At 44.2% G+C, this 20,308-nt stretch overlaps 1 protein-coding gene across 5 annotated transcripts in view; it reads left to right on the plus strand.

Annotated features, from left to right (window-relative positions):
• The first annotated feature begins 3,096 nt into the window (after positions 1–3,096).
• KDM4A (lysine demethylase 4A) overlaps positions 3,097–20,308 on the plus strand; it is a 38,738-nt gene continuing 21,526 nt past the window's right edge. Inside the window, exons 1-12 of one of the 5 annotated variants that reach the window (XM_025046438.1) lie at positions 3,097–3,224; positions 5,580–5,756; positions 6,427–6,602; positions 9,274–9,388; positions 10,672–10,865; positions 12,947–12,996; positions 13,748–13,851; positions 14,268–14,405; positions 15,090–15,337; positions 16,061–16,260; positions 17,316–17,692; positions 19,207–19,212. In XM_025046438.1, the coding sequence (XP_024902206.1) occupies positions 5,619–5,756; positions 6,427–6,602; positions 9,274–9,388; positions 10,672–10,865; positions 12,947–12,996; positions 13,748–13,851; positions 14,268–14,405; positions 15,090–15,337; positions 16,061–16,260; positions 17,316–17,692; positions 19,207–19,212 (1,746 nt within the window). In that variant the 5' untranslated portion in view covers positions 3,097–3,224; positions 5,580–5,618. Of the gene's footprint in view, positions 3,280–3,468; positions 3,567–4,085; positions 4,192–5,579; positions 5,757–6,426; positions 6,603–9,273; positions 9,389–10,671; positions 10,866–12,946; positions 12,997–13,747; positions 13,852–14,267; positions 14,406–15,089; positions 15,338–16,060; positions 16,261–17,315; positions 17,693–19,206; positions 19,213–20,308 lie in introns of those variants that run through there. The other 4 variants (XM_025046436.1, XM_025046437.1, XM_025046439.1 and 1 more) reach the window with 4 other exon arrangements.

Here is a 20,308-nt window from a genome sequence, read left to right on the forward strand (position 1 = left end):
ACACGATGAGGGCAGGAAAAGTACTGTTCCACTCATTACTGAAGGGTGGGCAGATTCTGGGCAACTTCTTGCTGGGTCTGGTAGGAGGAACAGGTGCTGCTGATGTGGTCCCTTTCTTCCTCAAATCCATGAATTTAGACAGGATGTCTGGAGCTACAGCAATCACCCTATAACCATGAGGTACACATGTGAGGGCCAAACCTAGGGTTTAAAGTATGATAGAGAAAGATGGAAGGAACCTGTATCTTTGATGCCTTTGTTGAACACTGAGCCAATGCCAGTAGATACTCCCCTTCAGACTTAATACATGAGAAAAATAACTTTATGTTTGTTTAAGCCACCGTTGCTCGGGTTCTATTTCTGGCAATGGAACATCTTTCTAAATGATACTACCAATAAGACTGACATGGTACTCTTGAGAGATTTTTGTCTAGTGGAAGGAGATGGACATGTAAACAAACATGAACTTGTAAAACATTTACTTTGTGGAACTGTACAGGGTGAGGTAATTGACCCATGAAGGAGTCTCTAGTTGCATACTGGTTTCTGGCTTAGGCAGTGGGTCGATGGCTGCCGCACTAACTAAGATAGGAAACCTAGGAAGTGGAGTCATTTATGGGGCAAAGAGATTTGTTTTACTGGGTATGTGAGTTTTAGGTACTCGTAGGACACCTAGGGGGAGGGATCTAGATATAGGAGGATATATGGATCTGAACTCAAGGGAGGAGATCGTGCTGGAGTATAGAATGGATGTCATCAGTGTGCACATATGAGTGAAGCCTCAGAGTGAAAGTGTATTGAGCTTTTTTTCAGGCTTTATGCTAAGTGCTTTATATCATTACCATCATCATCATCACCTAGCTAACACTTACTAAGCATTTACTACATGCCAATTCAACTTCAAAGTGCTTTACCTGCATTATCTCATTCAATTCTTACAACGAAGAAAGGGGAAGTTCCAGTTTTAGTTATTATATAACTGAGGATTGGAGAAATTAATTTGCCCTAGGTCGTACTGCTAGTGAGTTGTGAAACCAAAAACACTTAAGGAGTTTGTAGAATGAGAGAAGGCAAAGGATGCAGCCATAAGGGCATCATGATTTTCTTCTCTCCCTCCCTCCCTTCCTCCTCCCTCTCTCCCCTCCCTCCCTCGCTCCTTCCTTCCCTTTTTTAATTTAAGATACAGCCTTTATTCAACATGAAGTGGAATAAGAGGAGATACTACAGCTCCAGCTCCTGGGGTGGCTTCATAGACTCCATTGCCATGCTCCAAAAAAATGATTTTCTTTCTTTAAAAAAAATTAAAAACAATTTTTAAATTTAATTTTAAAAATTAAGGTATCATGTACATTGAATGTTATGCACAATTTATATGCTCAAAGAATTTTTACAATGTGAACACATTAGTGTTAATAACCACTATCCAGATTAAGACATAAAATATTACCAACACCCCCAGAAGCATTATTTATGCTACCCTGGCCCCTCATCATTCCCTGTTCCCTACCCAAAGATAACCATAACTTTGACTTCACCAGAGATTAGTTTTGCTTTGAACATCAACACTTAAAAGAGTGGGAAAGATCAGCTTAAAAAATGACTAAGATAAACTGGTCAGAGAAACCAGAGGATATCAAGACAATTTATCTTGGTTCCACCTATTACCAATTGAAAGCTAGTGATACAAAGTAGCAGCAATCTTGGAAAATCCTCTAGGGTAGGAGGAAATGTAACAAGATCAAATTCATGGAGTAGTTGGTAGTGACAGCAGTACTAGTAATTGCATCCACGTCCAGGACAGTGAAATTGGTGAGGTGAGCTGCAGCAAGGACAGTGGTAAATTCTATGGCATGATTTGGGGTGATTTTTCTCATTATGTATCATTCAAGTTGGATCCTTCACACTTGGAGTAATTTGGTGAGCTTTTACTAGGTCAATGAAAAAAACATTACTATTGCGAAAGACTATTGGTTGCTTACCAAATGGTCATTCTCTTGTCTTTTAAACAGAATTCTGTTTTGCGGGGGGAAGGTGAGGGAAGCATGTGCCCAGCCCCAGGAGATATATCATGATTGGTCCACGTTCGTACCATTGTATATAATACCATCCTTTCCCCCCAACATATATTAACTCATCTACATAACAATCCTGCAAGCCTAGTATTATCTATTCCATTTTACTGATGGGAAATCCTAGGCACAGAGGAGCACTGGTATGGAACACAAATCTGACTCCAAATCTCTTTCCAGTACACTACAGCATTAGTCATGTATGGGTAATTTTATATATTTTTTATGACTCTGGCTTTGGTTATTCTACTTTTCTATTTGACCTATCGGAGTGTTCCATAGGTCTCCTTCCCCCATCGCCCTTGACAATTTGGGAGCTCTTTAATTAAGGCGACTCACTACGTCTCAGGAACTGCTCCTAATGACTTCTAGGAGCCCCCCTCATCCCCCAGAAGTGCGTCTAATGACTCCCAGGATCTCCTTCCCAAGAGCTGCTCCTAATGACCCCCAAATCCTTGCTCACTGAGGAACTGCTTCTTAATGACTCTAAGGACATCTCCCATCAGGACCTGTCCTAATGACCCGCAGAGCTCCTTCCCATTCAGGAACTGTTTTCTTCAAGAAATGTCCCCGTTTGCCAGCGAGTGAGGGGGTTCCCAAGGATATGATCTTTCCGTTTTAAAAACGGAGACAGTCTGGGACAAGTTGGTCACTTTATCAGAAACTCCTTGACCTCGGAAGCTGCCCCTAAGGGCCCCCCCCAGCACACTTCTACCTTGGGCACGGGTCATACTCACCCCCAAAATGCTCTGCCCCACCCAGTCGTTAGAAGTATCCTGCAATAACCTCATCGCCCTTACCCTTCCCAACCATCCCATTTCTAGGCACTCGCCTCTTTCTATCTTGATTAGTTACGGGCGGCCAAAGGCCTGTCTATGATTGGCCAGCTCCGCGATTCAGCCTAGACGCTCAGTGGCCGCGGTCCGGGTGGTACAGCGTTTCCTCCTGGCAACAGCCCGAGCCGACGCTCATAGGCTGAGCAAATTGATAAGCCCAGACTTTGGGGCGACTGCAGCGCGTCCTCATTGGTTGTTTGAAGACTGATAGCGGCCCTCGGATTGGTTGACTCTTGTAGGGCACTGTGCGGCTGCGCGGAGGCCGACTTTAGAGGAGGCGGAGTTTTGTCCTTCGCGAGATGGAAAAGCAGTAAGATCGGTTAGTGGCGACAGCAGAAGCTGGGTCTTAGGCCTGCCGGGACGGTGGGGTTTAGGTGAGAACCATAGGGTTTTGGAATCTTTTAGGTGTGTGGCTGATGTGGCCTTGACCGTGAGCTCTTGTGGGGGAGGGGGGGGTGACACCAGCGGTAAGTGATGGGCACGGTTCTCAGCCAATGGAAGCGGGTGATTCTAAAATGGGTCCTGATATTGGTCTTTTCCAATTACTTATGGCCAATGGACGTCGGGGAAGGGGGGCGGGTCTACTGGGCCTTATTTTCTTCCTGCGGCCGGGCCCCACTCGCCTGGGCAGCGGGGCCGGGAGGGGCCGCACCTTTACCCGGTGAGGTTCAGGGACCTTGGGAGCTGGGGGCTGCCTTGGGAGAGATACCGGTGGGAGCCGCTGTGAACGGAGGGGGCGGGAGTTTGAAATGGTTGTTAACAATAGCTACTTCTATTGAGTGATTAAGTACCGGGCCTAGTGCTTAGCGTTTCGCTTGCATCATCTGAGTTAATCACAGCAACTCTGCCAGCAATGAGGTTGGGATCCCCATCTTACAGGTGGAGAAACTGAGGCTCTGACAACTCACACAGCCAAGGTCACACAGCTAGTAAATGGCAGAGACCGGGTCTGTATTCAGAGTTTCTTTGACTCCAGAGCCGGTGCTCTTAAGCCACTAGGCTTTGATGCTAGCTAGATAGGAGAAGGAAGGTGTCAGGGAACAGGAGCTTTCCCCAGTGACTAGATTGGGGGAAGGGCATTCTAAGGTCGAAGAAAAGGAATGAGCAACTGAGGTGAGGCCGAGGAAATAAGTTATTCAACAGTTACTGAGCGCCTACTCTGTGCCTGGTATTGTTCTAGGTTCTAGGCATGCAAAGATGAATAAGGCCAGAGGCGATGGACCTTAACACTGGGCTTGGGCACTAACGCTCTTCACATGATTGTATCTTTGATAAAATTTGCAAAAGTAAGATATTTTGTATTCTTTTTTAAAAAGAGGGTCTTCAAAATTAAACGTCAAGTTCCTCCACACTTGAATCTGCCCTTGTAAAGGGCTTAGTCTAGGTGGAGATTATGATGTATAGGCAGCACACAGTAATGGAAGGAGCACCGGGAGGGCATTACAGAACTGTGGGCAAATTACCCGGTATGTAAAATATGAATAACAATATACCTGCCATGCAAAGTTTTCTCAAAGTGCATGAAAAGTTCCTGGCCAGGAACACACTTTATTTTTGGTGAAATGGAGGATTGGGGGTGGGGTGGGGATGGGGTGGGGTGTGTGTGTGTGTGTGTGTTGTGGCGGGGGAGGCTGTCTTCTTTCTTAGGCAGTTTTGCTCTATGCAGTATTCCCAGTATATCATTAGATAGTTGGTAGATTGGAGGCAGTTTCCTCCCTTCCGAACTCTCCACCTTTGAAGGGCACTCTTGGAGCTGAAGTGCCATGGCTTTGGGGCCCAGATTGGGAGAGTTCTAGAGTTTCCTAGAGGAAGGGACATACGTTTTTGCTTCTAAATTGGTTCCTTTTAGCTGGTATGTTTGGTTCTTAGTTAAAATAGGTTATTGTGGTACCTGGTAATAGGAATGTACCCACTGAGCTGGAGGCCTCATCTAAAAACAAAGTGTTTATTTCCCTTTTAGTCAGTTATGAAGTTTGCCCTGTATTGCCAGTTTATTGCCTGTTTAAATTTTGTCCTTTGAGTTCTGGGTACAGTGCATTTGAACTAGTCTCTAGCTTGACCTTACATTAAGTACTGCTGAAACTGCATTTTGGTTTAGGTATGAGAACAATTTCACTTTAGGGTTTTAAAAATTATAACTCATGCTACTAATATCAGAGTACTTTTTAACCCATAAACTTTATAATCTTGTAACCAAATAACTTTACTCAGGAATACAGAATCCTGTTTTAAAGCTCTGCCATATAAGGGAGCCCATAGGTTGCTTTTTAAATTGGATTGTAGTATATTATGTTTAATAATCTGAGAAGCAATTAGCAATGTGTCAATAAGAGCAACGTGAAAAGATAAGGGTAAAATATGGGCAGAGCAGCTGTATTGTTAGATAGGACCAACAATCAATTACAATTTCCCTTTTTTGAGCTGAAACAGTATCTCCATTTAAATGAGTTTTGAATACCTGCAATTTTGATACCTCGGGTTCTTTTAAACATAGCCTTTTCTATCCGTATTTCTAGTTCATTTAGATAACTTATCTAGAGGCATTCCAGGTGTGAGGTCTTAATGCTTCTTCATGATTTCTACATCATCTTTTACTGTTTTCAGAACTGACATTTCTAGCATTTAACTTTAATTATATTTTGTATAATTTTATACTCTTAATGTATTCCTTCAGATTCCTGCCTGACCAAAGCGACCTCAAAAAGGAGATAAAATGGCTTCCGAATCTGAAACCCTGAATCCCAGTGCTCGGATAATGACCTTTTATCCAACTATGGAGGAGTTCCGGAACTTTAGTCGATACATTGCCTACATTGAATCCCAAGGAGCTCATCGGGCTGGCCTGGCCAAGGTGAGGGGTGGGCTTTCAGCATGGCTTTTGTGACAGGGCAGCAGTAAGACTTCCTAAGTGAAGGCTGGAAGAACTGAGTTTTATTGAAAGCCAGGCAAGGTGAAGAGCTGAGTGTGTGCTGTCCTATTTGCAAGTTAATTCCTTTCGTTAACATCTGAAGCATCTCTCTTTTAGATAGGAAGAGAGCTGCTTTCAGTCTTTAAAAGGGAGGGGAAAAAGCCATTGTCTCAGGGTCACTTGCTATGATGCTTCCTCTGTGGAAATGGTGCTTGAGTGTTTTTATCTGTCATTGAGTGCTTGTGCCATCCAACTTCTCTTGTTCTCATTTCACTCTCAGCCAGCACTGACAGTCACCTGGCTTCCTATGTGGACTTTCTGTTAGGCTGAGAGAGAATCAACTCTTCAACCTCCCTTCTTGGTATCCAGATAAGATACTGGGGCTGCGAACAAGTATTACTTACCTTAGGGCATGGCAACTAGGCAGCTAGTTCGTGGCAGAACTGGATCAAAGTTAGCATGACAGTGTGACTTGCTGTGTTTGGGTGAGCATGGTTAAAGTAAGTTCCTAGTAAAATTGACTGTTAGGTTGGATAACAGCCCACAAATGTCCTGGATGCTCACCGGCTTGATAGTTTCTGATCTTTCTCGTTGTTTCTTGTGTTCCCTACAGGTCGTTCCTCCAAAGGAGTGGAAGCCTCGAGCATCCTATGATGATATTGATGATCTGGTCGTTCCTGCTCCTATCCAGCAGCTCGTGACTGGGCAGTCTGGCCTCTTCACTCAGTACAACATACAGAAGAAAGCCATGACTGTTCGAGAGTTCCGCAAGATAGCCAATAGTGATAAGTGAGTGAAAATGTGTTTCTTCCTTTATCTGTCATAGTGTCTGGTACCTAACATCTCATCCTCAGCTCTCTGCAAGACTGCTACTGGCCTACTGAAGACCAGTTTCCTCAGCGCTACCTTCTGTCTCCCTTTCTGACCTTTTTATGGATGCATTTTCCTTTCTCAGTTATGTGTCACAGTGTAAACTTGCCATAAAGTAATCTCATTGTTTTTCCATGAAAAGTAGAATCATTTTCTGACTCTGGTAAGTTGCAGATTTGCAAAGGAGAAAGTTGGAGTTGGTTCAAAAGGATTTTTTGCCAGATGTATCGATGCTACCTGCTTATCCCAAAGTGGCCTTACTAGTTTAATCTCTTCTTTCAGGGGTTTTCTGTCTTTAATTATGCCTTAAATCTCACTACCCATCAGGCTGCTATCTCTTTTTCATTTTGACATTAACATAATGTGAATAAACTACCAAGCTGGTTACTATTTTTTTCTCGCTCCATTCTGCATTTACTGTACATTCCCATCTCTGTTAGAAATGTCTTTCTTTGTTTAGGCCTGCTATTTTCAGTCATTTTTCTCTACTGTTTTTAACAGCTCTCATTTGACCTCAGATGTCCAGCAAATGAATTTTGTCTTTCCCTCGTCAGCTCTCACTGCTTCTTCTTAATCCTCTCCCTTGGATCTTCTCCCTTCCTGTGCCACTCCTTAATTTTCAGTTTCCACAAGAATTCTTCCCTCTTTATTGCTTTTTTTTTTTCCTGAGTCTTTTTGATCTACGCATGCCTTATTTCAGCCAGTCAGACGTGCTGTGCCTTCACTGTGAAGGAGCCCAGAGCTAGATCTGTAGCTTGCCGGTTTTCACAGTTTTTTGGCCTGACTTCACGCGCCTTAACATCTCTTTCTCTCACATCGGATCTCGCTCTTTCTATTTCTACGCTTTGCCTTCTTTCCCTTTTGCTCATCACAGTTCTAAATATGGTCTTCCAGTTTTATTGACAACTTACTCTTAAAACATCTATTGCTGGCCAACCTGCTGTCTAATGAGAGAATTTATGTAAAAGCACGTTGAGGAAGTGTGATGTACTCTGTAGATGAAAGGCTGTGTCATCCTTTATGTCTCATTTCTAGCTGTGCACTGGGGCCAAGCAACCTGCTTTGTGTTTCGCATGGGCTTCCACCAGAGGCCCCAGCCTCCTGTGCCGGTCGTCTCTTCTTGGCAACATATGGTAGACCTTTTCTTCTTTCACAGTAACTCTTTTCTTTTTAAATTCACCAGTCTGCGTCTTTTCTTTTCATCCAAAATACAACAAATTCTTTCCCTCGATTTCTATCTGCATAGTCAGCCAGCTTTAAGAAAACCCAGCAGGTAAAATCTAAATTTATAAAGCAGATCAGTTGGAGGTAGAAGAGTTATTTATATTTCCAAAGGAACTTTAGAATTCAAAACTTTATTATTCATTAGGTTGACATTAAAATGTAAGGCGGTATTTAAAGTAGGATTTTTTTTTTTTCTTTACTCATCCTCTTATCCCCATACATTTCATTTTGGTCTTTGCGGCTCCATTTCCACTCTATCCATTCATGTATTTTTTGCCATTTGAGTTATAGTAGAGCATAGATATTTTTAATGGCTTTTTATGTGTGTGTGTGTATATATATATATATGCACACTATATATACACGTATATATGTGTGTACATGTGTATAAAAATATATATCTCCCTAAATATTACACTTGATATGCAAAATCTGTTTTTATAATTTTAGGAATATTTTATGTTTTTGTTAAAATATTTTGTTTTTAGGCACTATTATTTGTTGAACGTCAGCCACTGCATTGAGTGCTGGGAATGTAGCGGGGACAATACCAGTGGGCTCTTTGGGAACCTCTTCCTTTACATGAATGCAAGGAAGGGAGTGCTGTGTCAGGGCTTAGTTAGCCCTCCACAGGCTGGTGGGTTTTGGTCGTCTGTGTATATACAGTTGACCCTTGAATAATACAGGAGTAGGGGAGCTGACCCCCACCGCATGCAGTAAAGTCGAAAATCTGCATATAACTTTTGACTCCCCCAAATTTAACTACTAATAGCCTGCTGTTGACCAGAAGCCTTACCAATAACATAAACAGTTGAGTAACACATATATTGTATGTTATGTGTATTGTATATTGTATTCTTAACAATAAAGTAAGTTAGAGAAAAAAATGTTATTAAGAAAATCAAAATGAAGAGAAAATACATTTACAGTATTCAGTGAAAAAAATCTGTGTGTAAGTGGACCTGCTCAGTTCAAAGCCGCGTTGTTCAAGGGTCAACTGTTTAGGGATTTGCAGTTCTTGGATCTCGCAATTTTTGGAAGCCTATTCTCTCCTTGGGTGGCCAGGCCACTCCTGACTCTAGCAGGATGTAGTTTTAGTAGATTCACGTGAAAGAGTTGAAGATACCGTGCTTCTTAAGGAAGATGGGCTTACACCTTCATGTACAGTACCTTCCTTGGACCTAGAGCTCATGGAAGGGATATTGAGGAAGTTACTGTGTATTGGAGCCTTAAAGACTAAGGTTATGTCATATTCATTTGAAATATCTTGCTGTACCTGGAACCAGGGGATTGTGTCTTGTGCTGTTCATAATGCCTAATGAATTTTGTCCTTGAAAGTGGTTAACACTTCTTTTACTTTTGAAAGGTACTGTACCCCACGCTATAGTGAGTTTGAAGAGCTTGAACGGAAATACTGGAAAAATCTCACATTCAACCCCCCAATCTATGGTGCAGACGTGAATGGCACTCTCTATGAAAAGGTGAGACCCGCGGGAAACTTTGCAGCAGCATTTTTGTGATTTTGTAATGTCATGCCGTTTTTATCTGACCAGCATTTTGTAGGCCCCTAAAAACTACTTGCTGAATGGGTGGATGAACAAAGGAATGATCCACCACCAGCCGATGTGCTGTGCTCACTTGTTTGTGGGTATTTTTGCATGTGACTGAATTTTACTTCTCCCACTCTACATGTGAATTGGATGATGTGGTATTCTTTGCAAGGGCTGTTAGAATAGTTCGTGGGTGGTAGCTGATGAGTTCTTGAAAGGGTGGGATCACAGTAAATGAATTGTTGGGGGAGAGGCAGTGTGGTTTCTGCAGAAAAAAAGATCACTGACTAATCTAATGAAAGGAGAATATATTTCAGAAGAAAAATTTTAGATTTTCAGAACCCTTAAGATTCTGTAGCAAAAGCTTAACGAATTGCATGCCTTGGGGATGTAGTGCTTTTGGCGTAAAGAAAGCCCAAGAGACGGTGTAAGGAAGGAATACTTGGGGCTGTTCTGGATGATTAAAAATCTGTAGGTTGTTTCAGGGATTATCACTCAGATTAATTTCAGTGTTTTGTAAATTATTGGAAGGAAGGAATTTAAAAAATAGATTCCAAGTTTGGAGTCGTGGGAAGTGAAGCTTAGAGACACAGTCATTTTGAGTCGTGGGAAGTGAAGCTTAGAGACACAAATGGCAGGAAGATACTATGAGGGTCTGGGATGGGGAGCTACAAAAGCAGGGCATAATCCAGAACGCACTGTAAGAAGTGGGCTCCCAGCTGACCATTTTCAACTCAGGAAAAGGATTTGTATGAACACAAGTTCAGTAAACTTTTTACTGAAAACATTGCTCAGGGGAATTTGGGGCTAGAAAGGACATAAATTGGTATAGTTAATTTTCCCCTATTTTGTATATTTTATGGTTTAAGAGGTTTTTTTTTTCCCCCTTAATTTGACCTAAATTTCTTTAACTTCAGTTCCAACTCTTCCTCCTGGGGTTTAGAACAGGTGGCTATCACCTCCTTATTTATCTTTGATATAGTAGTGCTGTTCTCCGAGTGGTATTTGCCCTTCAGAGGTATAATGGCTTCTGTTCCAGTGGTGGCTGTGAAAAGTGAGTGAGTGGTCTTCCTGTCATGTCCATGCTGTTTTGACATTATTCCACATCTTCGTTAAAGGTGACAACTCACCTAGACCTACTCTATGATTTGTAGGTTCAGAGCCTCAGTTTATATTCAGTATAACTTGTCCTGAACTATCATTTCCTTTTGCAGCATGTTGATGAGTGGAATATTGGTCGGCTGAAAACAATCCTGGACTTGGTGGAAAAGGAGAGTGGGATCACCATTGAGGGTGTGAACACCCCATATCTGTACTTCGGCATGTGGAAGACATCTTTTGCCTGGCACACCGAAGACATGGATTTATACAGCATCAATTACCTGCACTTTGGAGAACCAAAGTCCTGGTAAAGACAGCCCGAAGTTGGTACTGGGGCTTCTCCTGGTGGAGCAGGGCTTCTCAGCTTTAATGTGCTTAGGAGACACCTCCGGATCTTGTTAAAACGCATGCTTGGGGTGGGACTGGCATTTTACATTTTAAACAGACTTTCAATTGATGAGATGCTGTCGTAATAACTCCGGTGCTCAGAGTGCCTTTTGAGTAGCAAGGCTTTAGAAGGCAGGGCACTTAATACCACTGTATGAAAGCATAAGTTTGCTGAGTGACTGAGAGCCACAGAGGCTATTCCAGGCTGTCCTACTGCTTTCTAATTTCTTTTTCTGAACAGGCCTGAGGCATTTCTTAGAGGCAGACTTCCAAGACTGGAGTCACTCCTTCAGATGATAGAAAGCTTTCTTTTCCTCATGGAAAAAATATTTGGTGAGCAGCAGTGTGTGCTTAACACAAGAGGGGATGCAAGGCTACTCGGCATATGCTTCCTGCTCTCCAGGATGTTCTCAGTCTAGTTCGGGAGACAAAGCTTTGTTTTCTCTCCTTATGCTGACCCATCACTCAGTCTTCGTATTTAGAGAAGGTGCTATTCAACAGCAGTGAATAAGACAGATGGGGTATCTACCATCACACAGACAGGAGATAGAAAGTGTGAGAATATAACACTGTGAGGAAAGCTCTGATGGGAAACAGTGGGTGCTGTAGATCCACATGGATAGGGTGCATGAGGGGTGATGTGGGGATTAGAGAGGGCTTCCCTGGAAGAGGCGACAATTAAGCTGAGACCTAACAAATGAGGAAGACGTAGCTGGGCGGGGTAATGGTGGGTTCAGGAGAGGGGAAACTGAGGGAAGTGTGTCTAGGCAGTTGGAACAATATGTGCAGAGATCCTAAGTTGAGAGCATGATGTTTTAGTGAACTGGAGGAAGTTCTTAGTGGTTTGGGTGTTGCGTACCAGGATGGAAGTGAGTGAGGAGGCCAGAGGGAACAGCATGGGCTGGGTCATGGGGAGTCATGGAAACTACATCCATTTTCATTACCTTTCCCAGCATCTTCAGCTGCATCCTTTCCTAGGGGTTTTCCTTTCTTCTTTCAAATACTTTTCAATTTCTAATCTTGGGAAGAAGTTTTTTTTTTTTTTGAGCCTGTGATTACCCCCTAACTACTGTCCTATTTCCTTTCTTAGATGGCTAGACTTCTAGAGTCTGTAATTGTGGCTTTTGTGTCTTCACCAAGTTAACTCCAAAGTTCCCTGAAATTGGATTTCCATTCTCATGTCGAGAGCAGGTTTTCTGGTTATTATATACACTGTTTAGGTCATCCGAAGTGGGACCTCCAGAGACTTCTGTGCAAGGTTGCCTGATGGATCCCAAAGTCCTTTAGGTGACAGACATTTTCCTCAACTCCTCATCTGTTTTGTTTCATAATGAAGCTATTTGGGATGAGAAGATTTTTGTTGTGGAATAATCTTTAGACTTGATTATTAAGGTTAAAATAGACTTAACTTTGAATTTCAGAATATAAAGTTTAGCAGGTTTGCAAAAGTTTAAATAGTCTTACATAGTTTTTAATTTTTTTTTTTTTTTTCAAGAGCATTTTCTATGGTATCTAGATAACCTACTGGGCAGAGGAGTAATTATTGGGTAATCAGTATAACTATTAAGGAGATGAAGGGGAAATAGGATTTATCTTATTTTCCATTCTTCCTTTATGCTATCCCAGTGAGACCTCTCGGGCTCTGCCAGGAGCACTTTAATGCCATCTTTCTTCCATTTATTTTTGTTTTATTTCATTTCATTAACATTATAAGGGAGAGCAACATTGAGCACATACCGTAAATCCTGGCTCATGGTAAATATTAAATACATGTCTTGTTAAAGAGTGAATATAAAAGAAATAAATTAACTCACTTCTGTGTGGGTGCTCCACTTCTCTGCCGAAACAGTCTAGTATTTCATTTCTCCAGATTCTTCTCTAGTTTTTGTAGTGGGGAAGTTGAAAAACCTGGTACTTTGAGCTGTTTTGAGAGTGGGGAACAAGCCCCTTAGCTCCTGTACTGTCTTCTGCTCATCGTCCATTGCTTTTATGTGATTGTAGGTACTCTGTTCCCCCTGAGCACGGGAAGCGGCTGGAGCGCCTCGCCAAAGGTACTGTGTCTCCTCCATAGCTGGGTCACACCCTTCTAGGAGCCGTGCTCATTGCTCTAAAGTGTCTGTGGTCAGAGTCTCATGTGGCTGTCCTCAGGCCTGCAGATGGGGGGTTGAGCTAGATTGCCTGTTTGGTTATCTTAGTAGAGCAACTAAAACCAGTGTCTTTCTCCACCTTGTCCTGGGAAGGGGCTTAGTAATTCCTTCTTAGACTGTCTTTGCCTCATTTTTTATCGATCATGGGTTTAGTTGGCCAAGGATAGTACAACAGTCATATTGGTCTGATTCTTCTGCCAGAAACCCAAAGATTAAAAGTCAACATTGAATTATTTTGTGCTTGAATTCTTTTAAGTGGACTTTGATAGATTGATACCTCTAGAGAGCCCATTTCAAGAGAGCTTGGATAGTCTGTTCTGTAGTAGATGTGTTACTAACAAAAGACCAAGGATATACTGGTGAATGGGAAAAGTTTCTAAGTAGCTTCAAAGCTCTGTAAGAGCAGAGGCCACTTGGGTCATCTCAATTCCCCGAACAGAATTTGATAACTCATGTAATGGCCTACAAGAAAGGGAGACAGAGGCTCATTGGAGGATCTTAGAATGGCCTGAAACTAGAAGGATCCATGGAGGTCTCACTGGTGATTCATCCTTCTTATTGGCCAGACCAGATGCACAGGTGTAAAGTGACGCTAGGGTTACAGAGCTTAGTTTCAGAGCCGTGTGTTAACCTGTGCCTGTTTTCAATAAAACAGGCTTTTTCCCCGGAAGTGCTCAAAGCTGTGAGGCTTTCCTTCGCCATAAGATGACCTTGATTTCTCCTTTAATGCTGAAGAAATATGGAATTCCCTTTGACAAGGTGAGCTGGTTTTACATACAAGTGTCCTTAGGCTCTCACAGAAACTACCCTTTCTCATCTGTTTCACAGAGGAGCTTTATTCAAGTTCACCACTCTGTGCCAGGTGTGGGCCAAAGCTAAGCTATATAACAGCACTTTGATCTCAGGGTATTCAAGGTGGGGCTACCATACCTTTCCTGGTTCTGGAAGAGAGTTAAGTCCCCATGAACAATGTTCATTTGGAGGAGTGGTTATTATAGTTGTGGCATCTGATACGTTAGGGCTTTGCATTTTACAGAAGACACCAAGACCACCCCAGTGGTTTTATGATTTGTCTTCAGTTATTCAGCTAAGTTGAGGCAGAGCTGGAGCTCAGAGTTCCAGTTCTGTGAGCTTCAGCCATTTGTTGCAGCTGCTTCAAGTCTGCTCTTGTTCAGGTGACTCAGGAAGCTGGAGAATTTATGATCACTTTCCCTTATGGTTACCATGCCGGCTTTAACCATGGCTTCAATTGTGCGGAGTCTACCAATTTTGCTACCCGGCGGTGGATTGAATATGGCAAACAAGCAGTGCTGGTAAGTTTGCTTGGTTTCTCTCTATCACATCATGACTGAAAATGTCTGGTTTTTGTTAGGTACACTGGCTGGTGATTAGAAATTTTCTTTGAACTTCTAGAATTCAGAAACAGAATGGCTGGGAATGTGCAGAAGTGCCCAATATCTTGTGTTCATTAAAAATTTGTTCAGATTTGGGATGTATAAAGTAGGGTTTCTATGCTCAAGTCCATTAGGTATTAAAACCACACCACACACATTGGTATTACTTGCTTTAGCCACTTTAGGACCTCTCTATTGAGAAATTCTTAGGGGTTTAATTTTACTTGAGGGAAGCGGCAGGGCTGGACATTTGACCAAGAGTAGACTTGCCTGTAGGGTCCTGGCTTGGGTAGATATCAAGGGGAAGGTGGACATTGACCATCCGGGTTCTAAGCACAGAATTCCATCTTTTAAGGGTTCTCCACGCATCCTAGTTAGTGCCCGGGCGGACTTACCCAGCACCATGCCTTTTCTGCCCTTTCTTCCCTGTTTCCTTCTATGCTTGAAGGCTCTGCAAGGACATGTTCAGTCTGTGAACCCAAACAGTTTGACTCTAAACTGTCTTGTCCGGTTTTCTACCTGAAGGGCGGAGATGGGAAATGGGGATCAGGAGGACAGAGTTAAAGTGTGCTCACCTGGAGCTCTTTCGGTTACTTGTGACAGTGCTCCTGTAGAAAGGATATGGTGAAGATCTCCATGGACGTGTTTGTGAGGAAGTTCCAGCCAGAAAGGTACAAACTTTGGAAAGCTGGGAAGGACAGCACAGTTATCGACCATACTCTGCCTACTCCAGAAGCCGCTGAGTTTCTTAAGGAGAGTGAACTGTCCCCAAGAGCCATGAATGAGGAGGAGTGCCCAGAGGAGGGCATGGAAGAGGCTGAGGATGGAGAGGAGGGTGACCTGAAGAGAAGGTAACGCAGCAGCTGTTTGAGGGAGGGGTGTCTGGGCAGTTCCCCATAATCTGGTGAGGGACTTTTTCTAAATGGGTTGTTTGAGCCGAGGGCATTTTCTTCTTGGTAAAGGTTCCAGAATCCTCAGAGCGAGGGCATTGAGGGCCTCCTTCTGGCTGTTACCCAGGAATGCTAGCACCTGTCGGTGGGCCTGTGGTCTGCTGGAGCGAGGGTCACATACATGCCAGGGCATGGCTCCCTCAGCCAAAAGAGTCACATTTTCTCATCATCACTGGAGGGCTTTTTAAAAAAGGAGAGTATGGTGACAGGGATGAGACTGACAGGAGCAAGGGGATGGTGTCTTGAAATTGGCTGGCGTCGGCGTCTGAGCCAGAACATCTGTCCTCTGAGGAGCATTTATCCTGGGCTATGTGGGGAAGAAAGGAGAGACCTTTATGGGGTACCTGCTCTGTGCTAGGTGCTCTGTCAGGTACTCTGCATACCTTAAGCCTCACATCAAGTCTGTGGGGGTGGGTTGTGATATCTGTATTTTCCATTTGATAAAACAGGCTCAGGGGTGAAGTCCCTTGTCTTACATCCTATAAATAAGAGGTGGCACCAAAGTGTGAAGCAGGTGTGACAGGCCCTGGCCACTCATTTTTGGGTTGTGTTGGATGTGTGTGAATGTGTTTGTGTAAGTGGATGTATATGTGGGCTCTTAAAAGTTTGCCCTCCTCCTTACAGCCTAGCCAAACACCGTATAGGGACAAAGAGGCACCGAGTTTGTCTTGAAATACCACAGGAGGTGAGTCAGAGTGAGCTCTTTCCCAAGGAGGAGCTGAGTTCCGGACAGTATGATATGACGGAGTGCCCGGCTGCCCTTGCTCCCGTGAGGCCCACCCATAGTTCTGTGCGGCAAGTCGAGGATGGTCTTACCTTCCCAGGTCAGTTGGTTATGGTATTTTTCCCCACAACCCCAAATGTGTTCTGCTCTCTGTCAGATGCCATGTCGAATGCAGGGTCACAGATATGAAAAAGGGGAGAGACAGGTCTGTGAGCAGATAGCATCACTGGCGATTGAGAAGCAGTGTGAGAAGCACTTTGGTTAGGGACACTACAGAGTGGACGAGGAACATAGGGGAATGGCCCCCTCTCTCTGCCTGGTGAAGGCTCAGGGAAGCACCGAAGGTTTTTATGAAGTGATGATTAACCAGTTCTTACAAGATCAGTAGTGATTTTCCAGGCAGACAGAGAGTGGGGGACTTAGGGCATCCCTGAGAGGAGCAGCAGGGGCGAAGGCATGGAGATGTGAAAGGACACGAGCTATCTGGGGAAGTGGTAGTGATTTCCTATAATTTGAATATGGAGGTGGAAGAGTAGAAGACAGGTGTGTTACCAGGAGATGAGGCTAGAGAGTGAGATGCCATTTTAGATTTGTTTACTTGGAGGCTTGAGTAGCCTTTTGTACTTTAGGAAGAGAGTGGTGCGGTCAGTGTTCTAGAGCGGTCACTTGGATGGTTGTTGAGGGTACATTTGTTGGGGAAGGGCTGCTATCAGTCTCTAGTCAGGCTTGAATCTCTGTGTAGACAGTACCTTGGTATGTCTGCTGAGAGCCAGACAGCACTATGGGCTCGGATCCTGGGGCTGGCCTGCCTTCCCTTCAGATTTTCTATCCTGTGGGTGCTAAGCTGAGCTGAGGCCTTCATTTCCCACAGGAGACTCCTGAGGAAATGGTAGCTGCCACTTACTGTCTGCTGTGTGCCAGGCTGTGCTCCATTTTACACACAGAACCCTGGTGGTATCTTTGCATTACAGAAGGGGAAACTGGAGGCCCAGAGAGGCTAAGCAGTTACCCCCTCCTCACACAGTGACCTTGTAGGTGATAGAGCCAGACATCAGGGCCAGGCCTCACTTGCCCCCTATGTTCTTTTTGCCCCTGCCTTTCATGAAGTTCAGAAGTGCGGGAGGAAGTTGGCTGTCCAATGTGTATGTGTTTCAGATTATTCTGACTCCACCGAAGTCAAATTTGAAGAGCTTAAAAACGTCAAACTAGAAGAGGAGGAGGAGGAGGAGGAGGAAGAAGAGGAACAAGAAGCAGCTGTCTTGGACCTTTCTGTGAATCCTGCCTCCTTAGGGGGACGCCTTGTCTTCTCAGGTTCCAAAAAGAAATCATCTTTGAGCCTGGGCTCTAGTTTGTCACAGGATTCTATTTCTTCTGATTCAGAAACCAGCGACCCTCTGTCCTGCCAGGGGCAAACAGGAATTCTCACTGTGCACAGCTATGCCAAAGGGGACGGCAGGGTCACCGGGGGAGAGCCATGCACAAGGAAGAAAGGGAGTGCCACCAGAAGTATCAGCGAGCGGGAACTGGCCGAGGTATGGGCTCTGGGCAGTGGTAAGGTGAATTGCCAGAAGGGATCCTTGGAGGCTGGGTGTCGCGAGTGTCCAAGATGACAGGAGAGACCCTCAGGATGGACCTCCCGTCTGCCGTCCTTATATCAGGTGGCACTAGCTCACTTCCAGCCTGCTTGCTGGGAGTTCCTTTGTCTTATCTCTGTGTGACTGTTGTTCCAAAGAATTGCATTGCATCCTCGGGAACGGCGGTGGCTGATTGGGTATATCCTCTGACCTTCTATTCTTTAGAGGCACAAGGGTTAGAGTCGCAATGGTTGCAGCTCAGATATTTGAGTGTTGGGAAGGAGATGGCCTTTCTTACTCTAAAATTCAAGGATTTTTTTCCTTACAAATCTCGACTGCCCTATAGACTCCCCTGAGAATTCTCCCTCCTCCACCCTCCATACATCCTTCATCTCCCAGAATAGCATTGTTGACAGAGTATCCTTTTGAGACCAGGATGAATTCCCAAAGCCATAAATGTGAACATGTTTGTTCAGGCTTCCTCATAGAACACTGTCGCCAAAAGCTATGTTTTTTGTTCGTTTTGTGGAAAAAGGCTCTTGGTGGATCTGAGTGGGATATAGCAGAGCTGCATTGGATGCAGCTGGACTGACACCTACCCCAGCGACATGCCCTTACTCTCCAGCCTCACAGCTTACGTGGGTCAAGTTGCAGCCTTGAGGGGGGATGTGGTGGGTGGGGTCACTGGTGGATAGTAGAAGTCAGTGCAGGAGGTCTCCTTTACCTCCCATCCTCTTACTTTACTTTTGAAATAGTTATTATGAAACATTTGTGAACTACATAGAACTAACTAGAGTACCATCTTGGACCTCCTGTCTATACTCATAATCTCTATGTATTAAAATTTGGCATATTGGCTTGATCTTTTCTTTGGCTGAAATACTAACAGTTCGTATTAAAATTTCTCTAGTTTCCTCACTAGTGCCTTTTTGTGGTTGGTTTGTCCCCTCGTCTTTAATACCCACACGGTTTTCTTTCTGCTGTCTCTGACTGTCAGGGCTCAGTGTCAGTAGACTTCCTTTTCCTCGTGTTTCTCCCTCCATCTCGCGGCGAGTGCAGGCTCATGAGCCGATGCCTACCATGTCACCTCCTCATTGCCTCTGACTGCTGTTTCTCTGTCTTATAGCAGCTCCACAACCTTGGAAACTGAATCCCTTATACTCCCTACTGCCACATGCTAGTCATTCTTCCTCCACAAAGCTCTTGTGCCCTCTCGTTCATCCTGCTGTCATGCTACAGGTCACGCTGTCCTCCTCCAGTGTTTTCCTGACTTTCTTGCCTCCAGTTACAATCACAACCACAAAAGCAGCTGACAATAGCACGGACTAACTATATACTAAATACTTTACACACATCGTTCCAACTATTTATTACTACTTAATTAATCTAACCAGAGTCAAGGTTTTTGTATTTTTGGGAGGGGGAGAGGGCAAGCCAGGAAGTAACACCCATCTTTTTTTCTCCCACACTAGGAATCAGTTAAGTAATGGATATAGGAGTCAGGCATGTGGAGCACAGAGTGTCACTTCATTACCAGTTAAAATGATTGAAGAAAGTGGCTTTTAACCTGTGGCCAGATGGCCCTGCTGCTCGCTTACCCTCAATAAGAAGACAGATTATCTACCTAGTCACAGGCATCCTGGCAGATGCACATGGCCCCTCTCATCTCAGCAGAATGTTTTCCACTCATCTTCCATGTGTTTGTGGACGCAGACCAGAATGCCCTCCTCTGCCAAAGGCAGAGCCCAACTAAGTAAAGTAACATGCAAGGGCTGGGGAGAAAAGCCTGGAATCCCTCCATGTGGGAACAGCCTGGGGGAGGGAGGCTGCTCTCTCAAATGCTTCTCTCATTCAAATCCTCAAAAACCATCAAGTGCCTTCCTGGCTCCTTTTTATTTCTGTGTGGACTTCTTAGCCGTGATGGTGATACCCTTCTCCATTCCACGCCAGCCATTTCTCCCCACTTCCCCCTTGATGTGCTGGCATCTTTGAACCACTTGAGATTCCCTAAAAATATCTTGGCTGCCTGCCCACTCTCTTTACTTTGTTTATGGCATGCCTATTCTGGGCTGGGACTGTGTCTTCAAGGAGCTCACAGTCTAGATGAATAGATAGGAGCAAATAGTTCTGGTACTTCGTAATCTATGTTATGGCATGATTCTGAGAGGTAGCAAGCAGCTCCATGTGGGATTGGGGTGAGGCATTCAGAGAGACTACAGAGAAGGAGGCATTTTAGCTAGGCCTGAGGTTGGCCAGGAGTATGCCAGGTGGGTCAAATTAAATTGGAGAGGGAATCTGCCAGAGGATAGTGTTCTACATGGTGGCGATGGCTCATACCGAGGTCAAAGCACATGGGGGGCCGTCTGTAGTGGTTTTGTTTGCCTCAGGCATATGAGACTGGAGAGGGCCCCTGGATGTGTTGGTGGAGGGGTGTCTGGACCCAGGTTTGGAGGGTCTGCCTGGGATGCTTTACGAAGCAGTTTGACTCTTAGAAGTTGTTGGGGAGCAGTGGAAGGTTCCCCACTGAATATTTTTGGAAATGAACATACTCCATAATACTTTTTTTTTTTTTTT

Source organism: Pteropus alecto, unplaced genomic scaffold (assembly GCF_000325575.1).
Source record: "Pteropus alecto unplaced genomic scaffold, ASM32557v1 scaffold484, whole genome shotgun sequence".
NCBI lineage: Eukaryota > Metazoa > Chordata > Mammalia > Chiroptera > Pteropodidae > Pteropus > Pteropus alecto.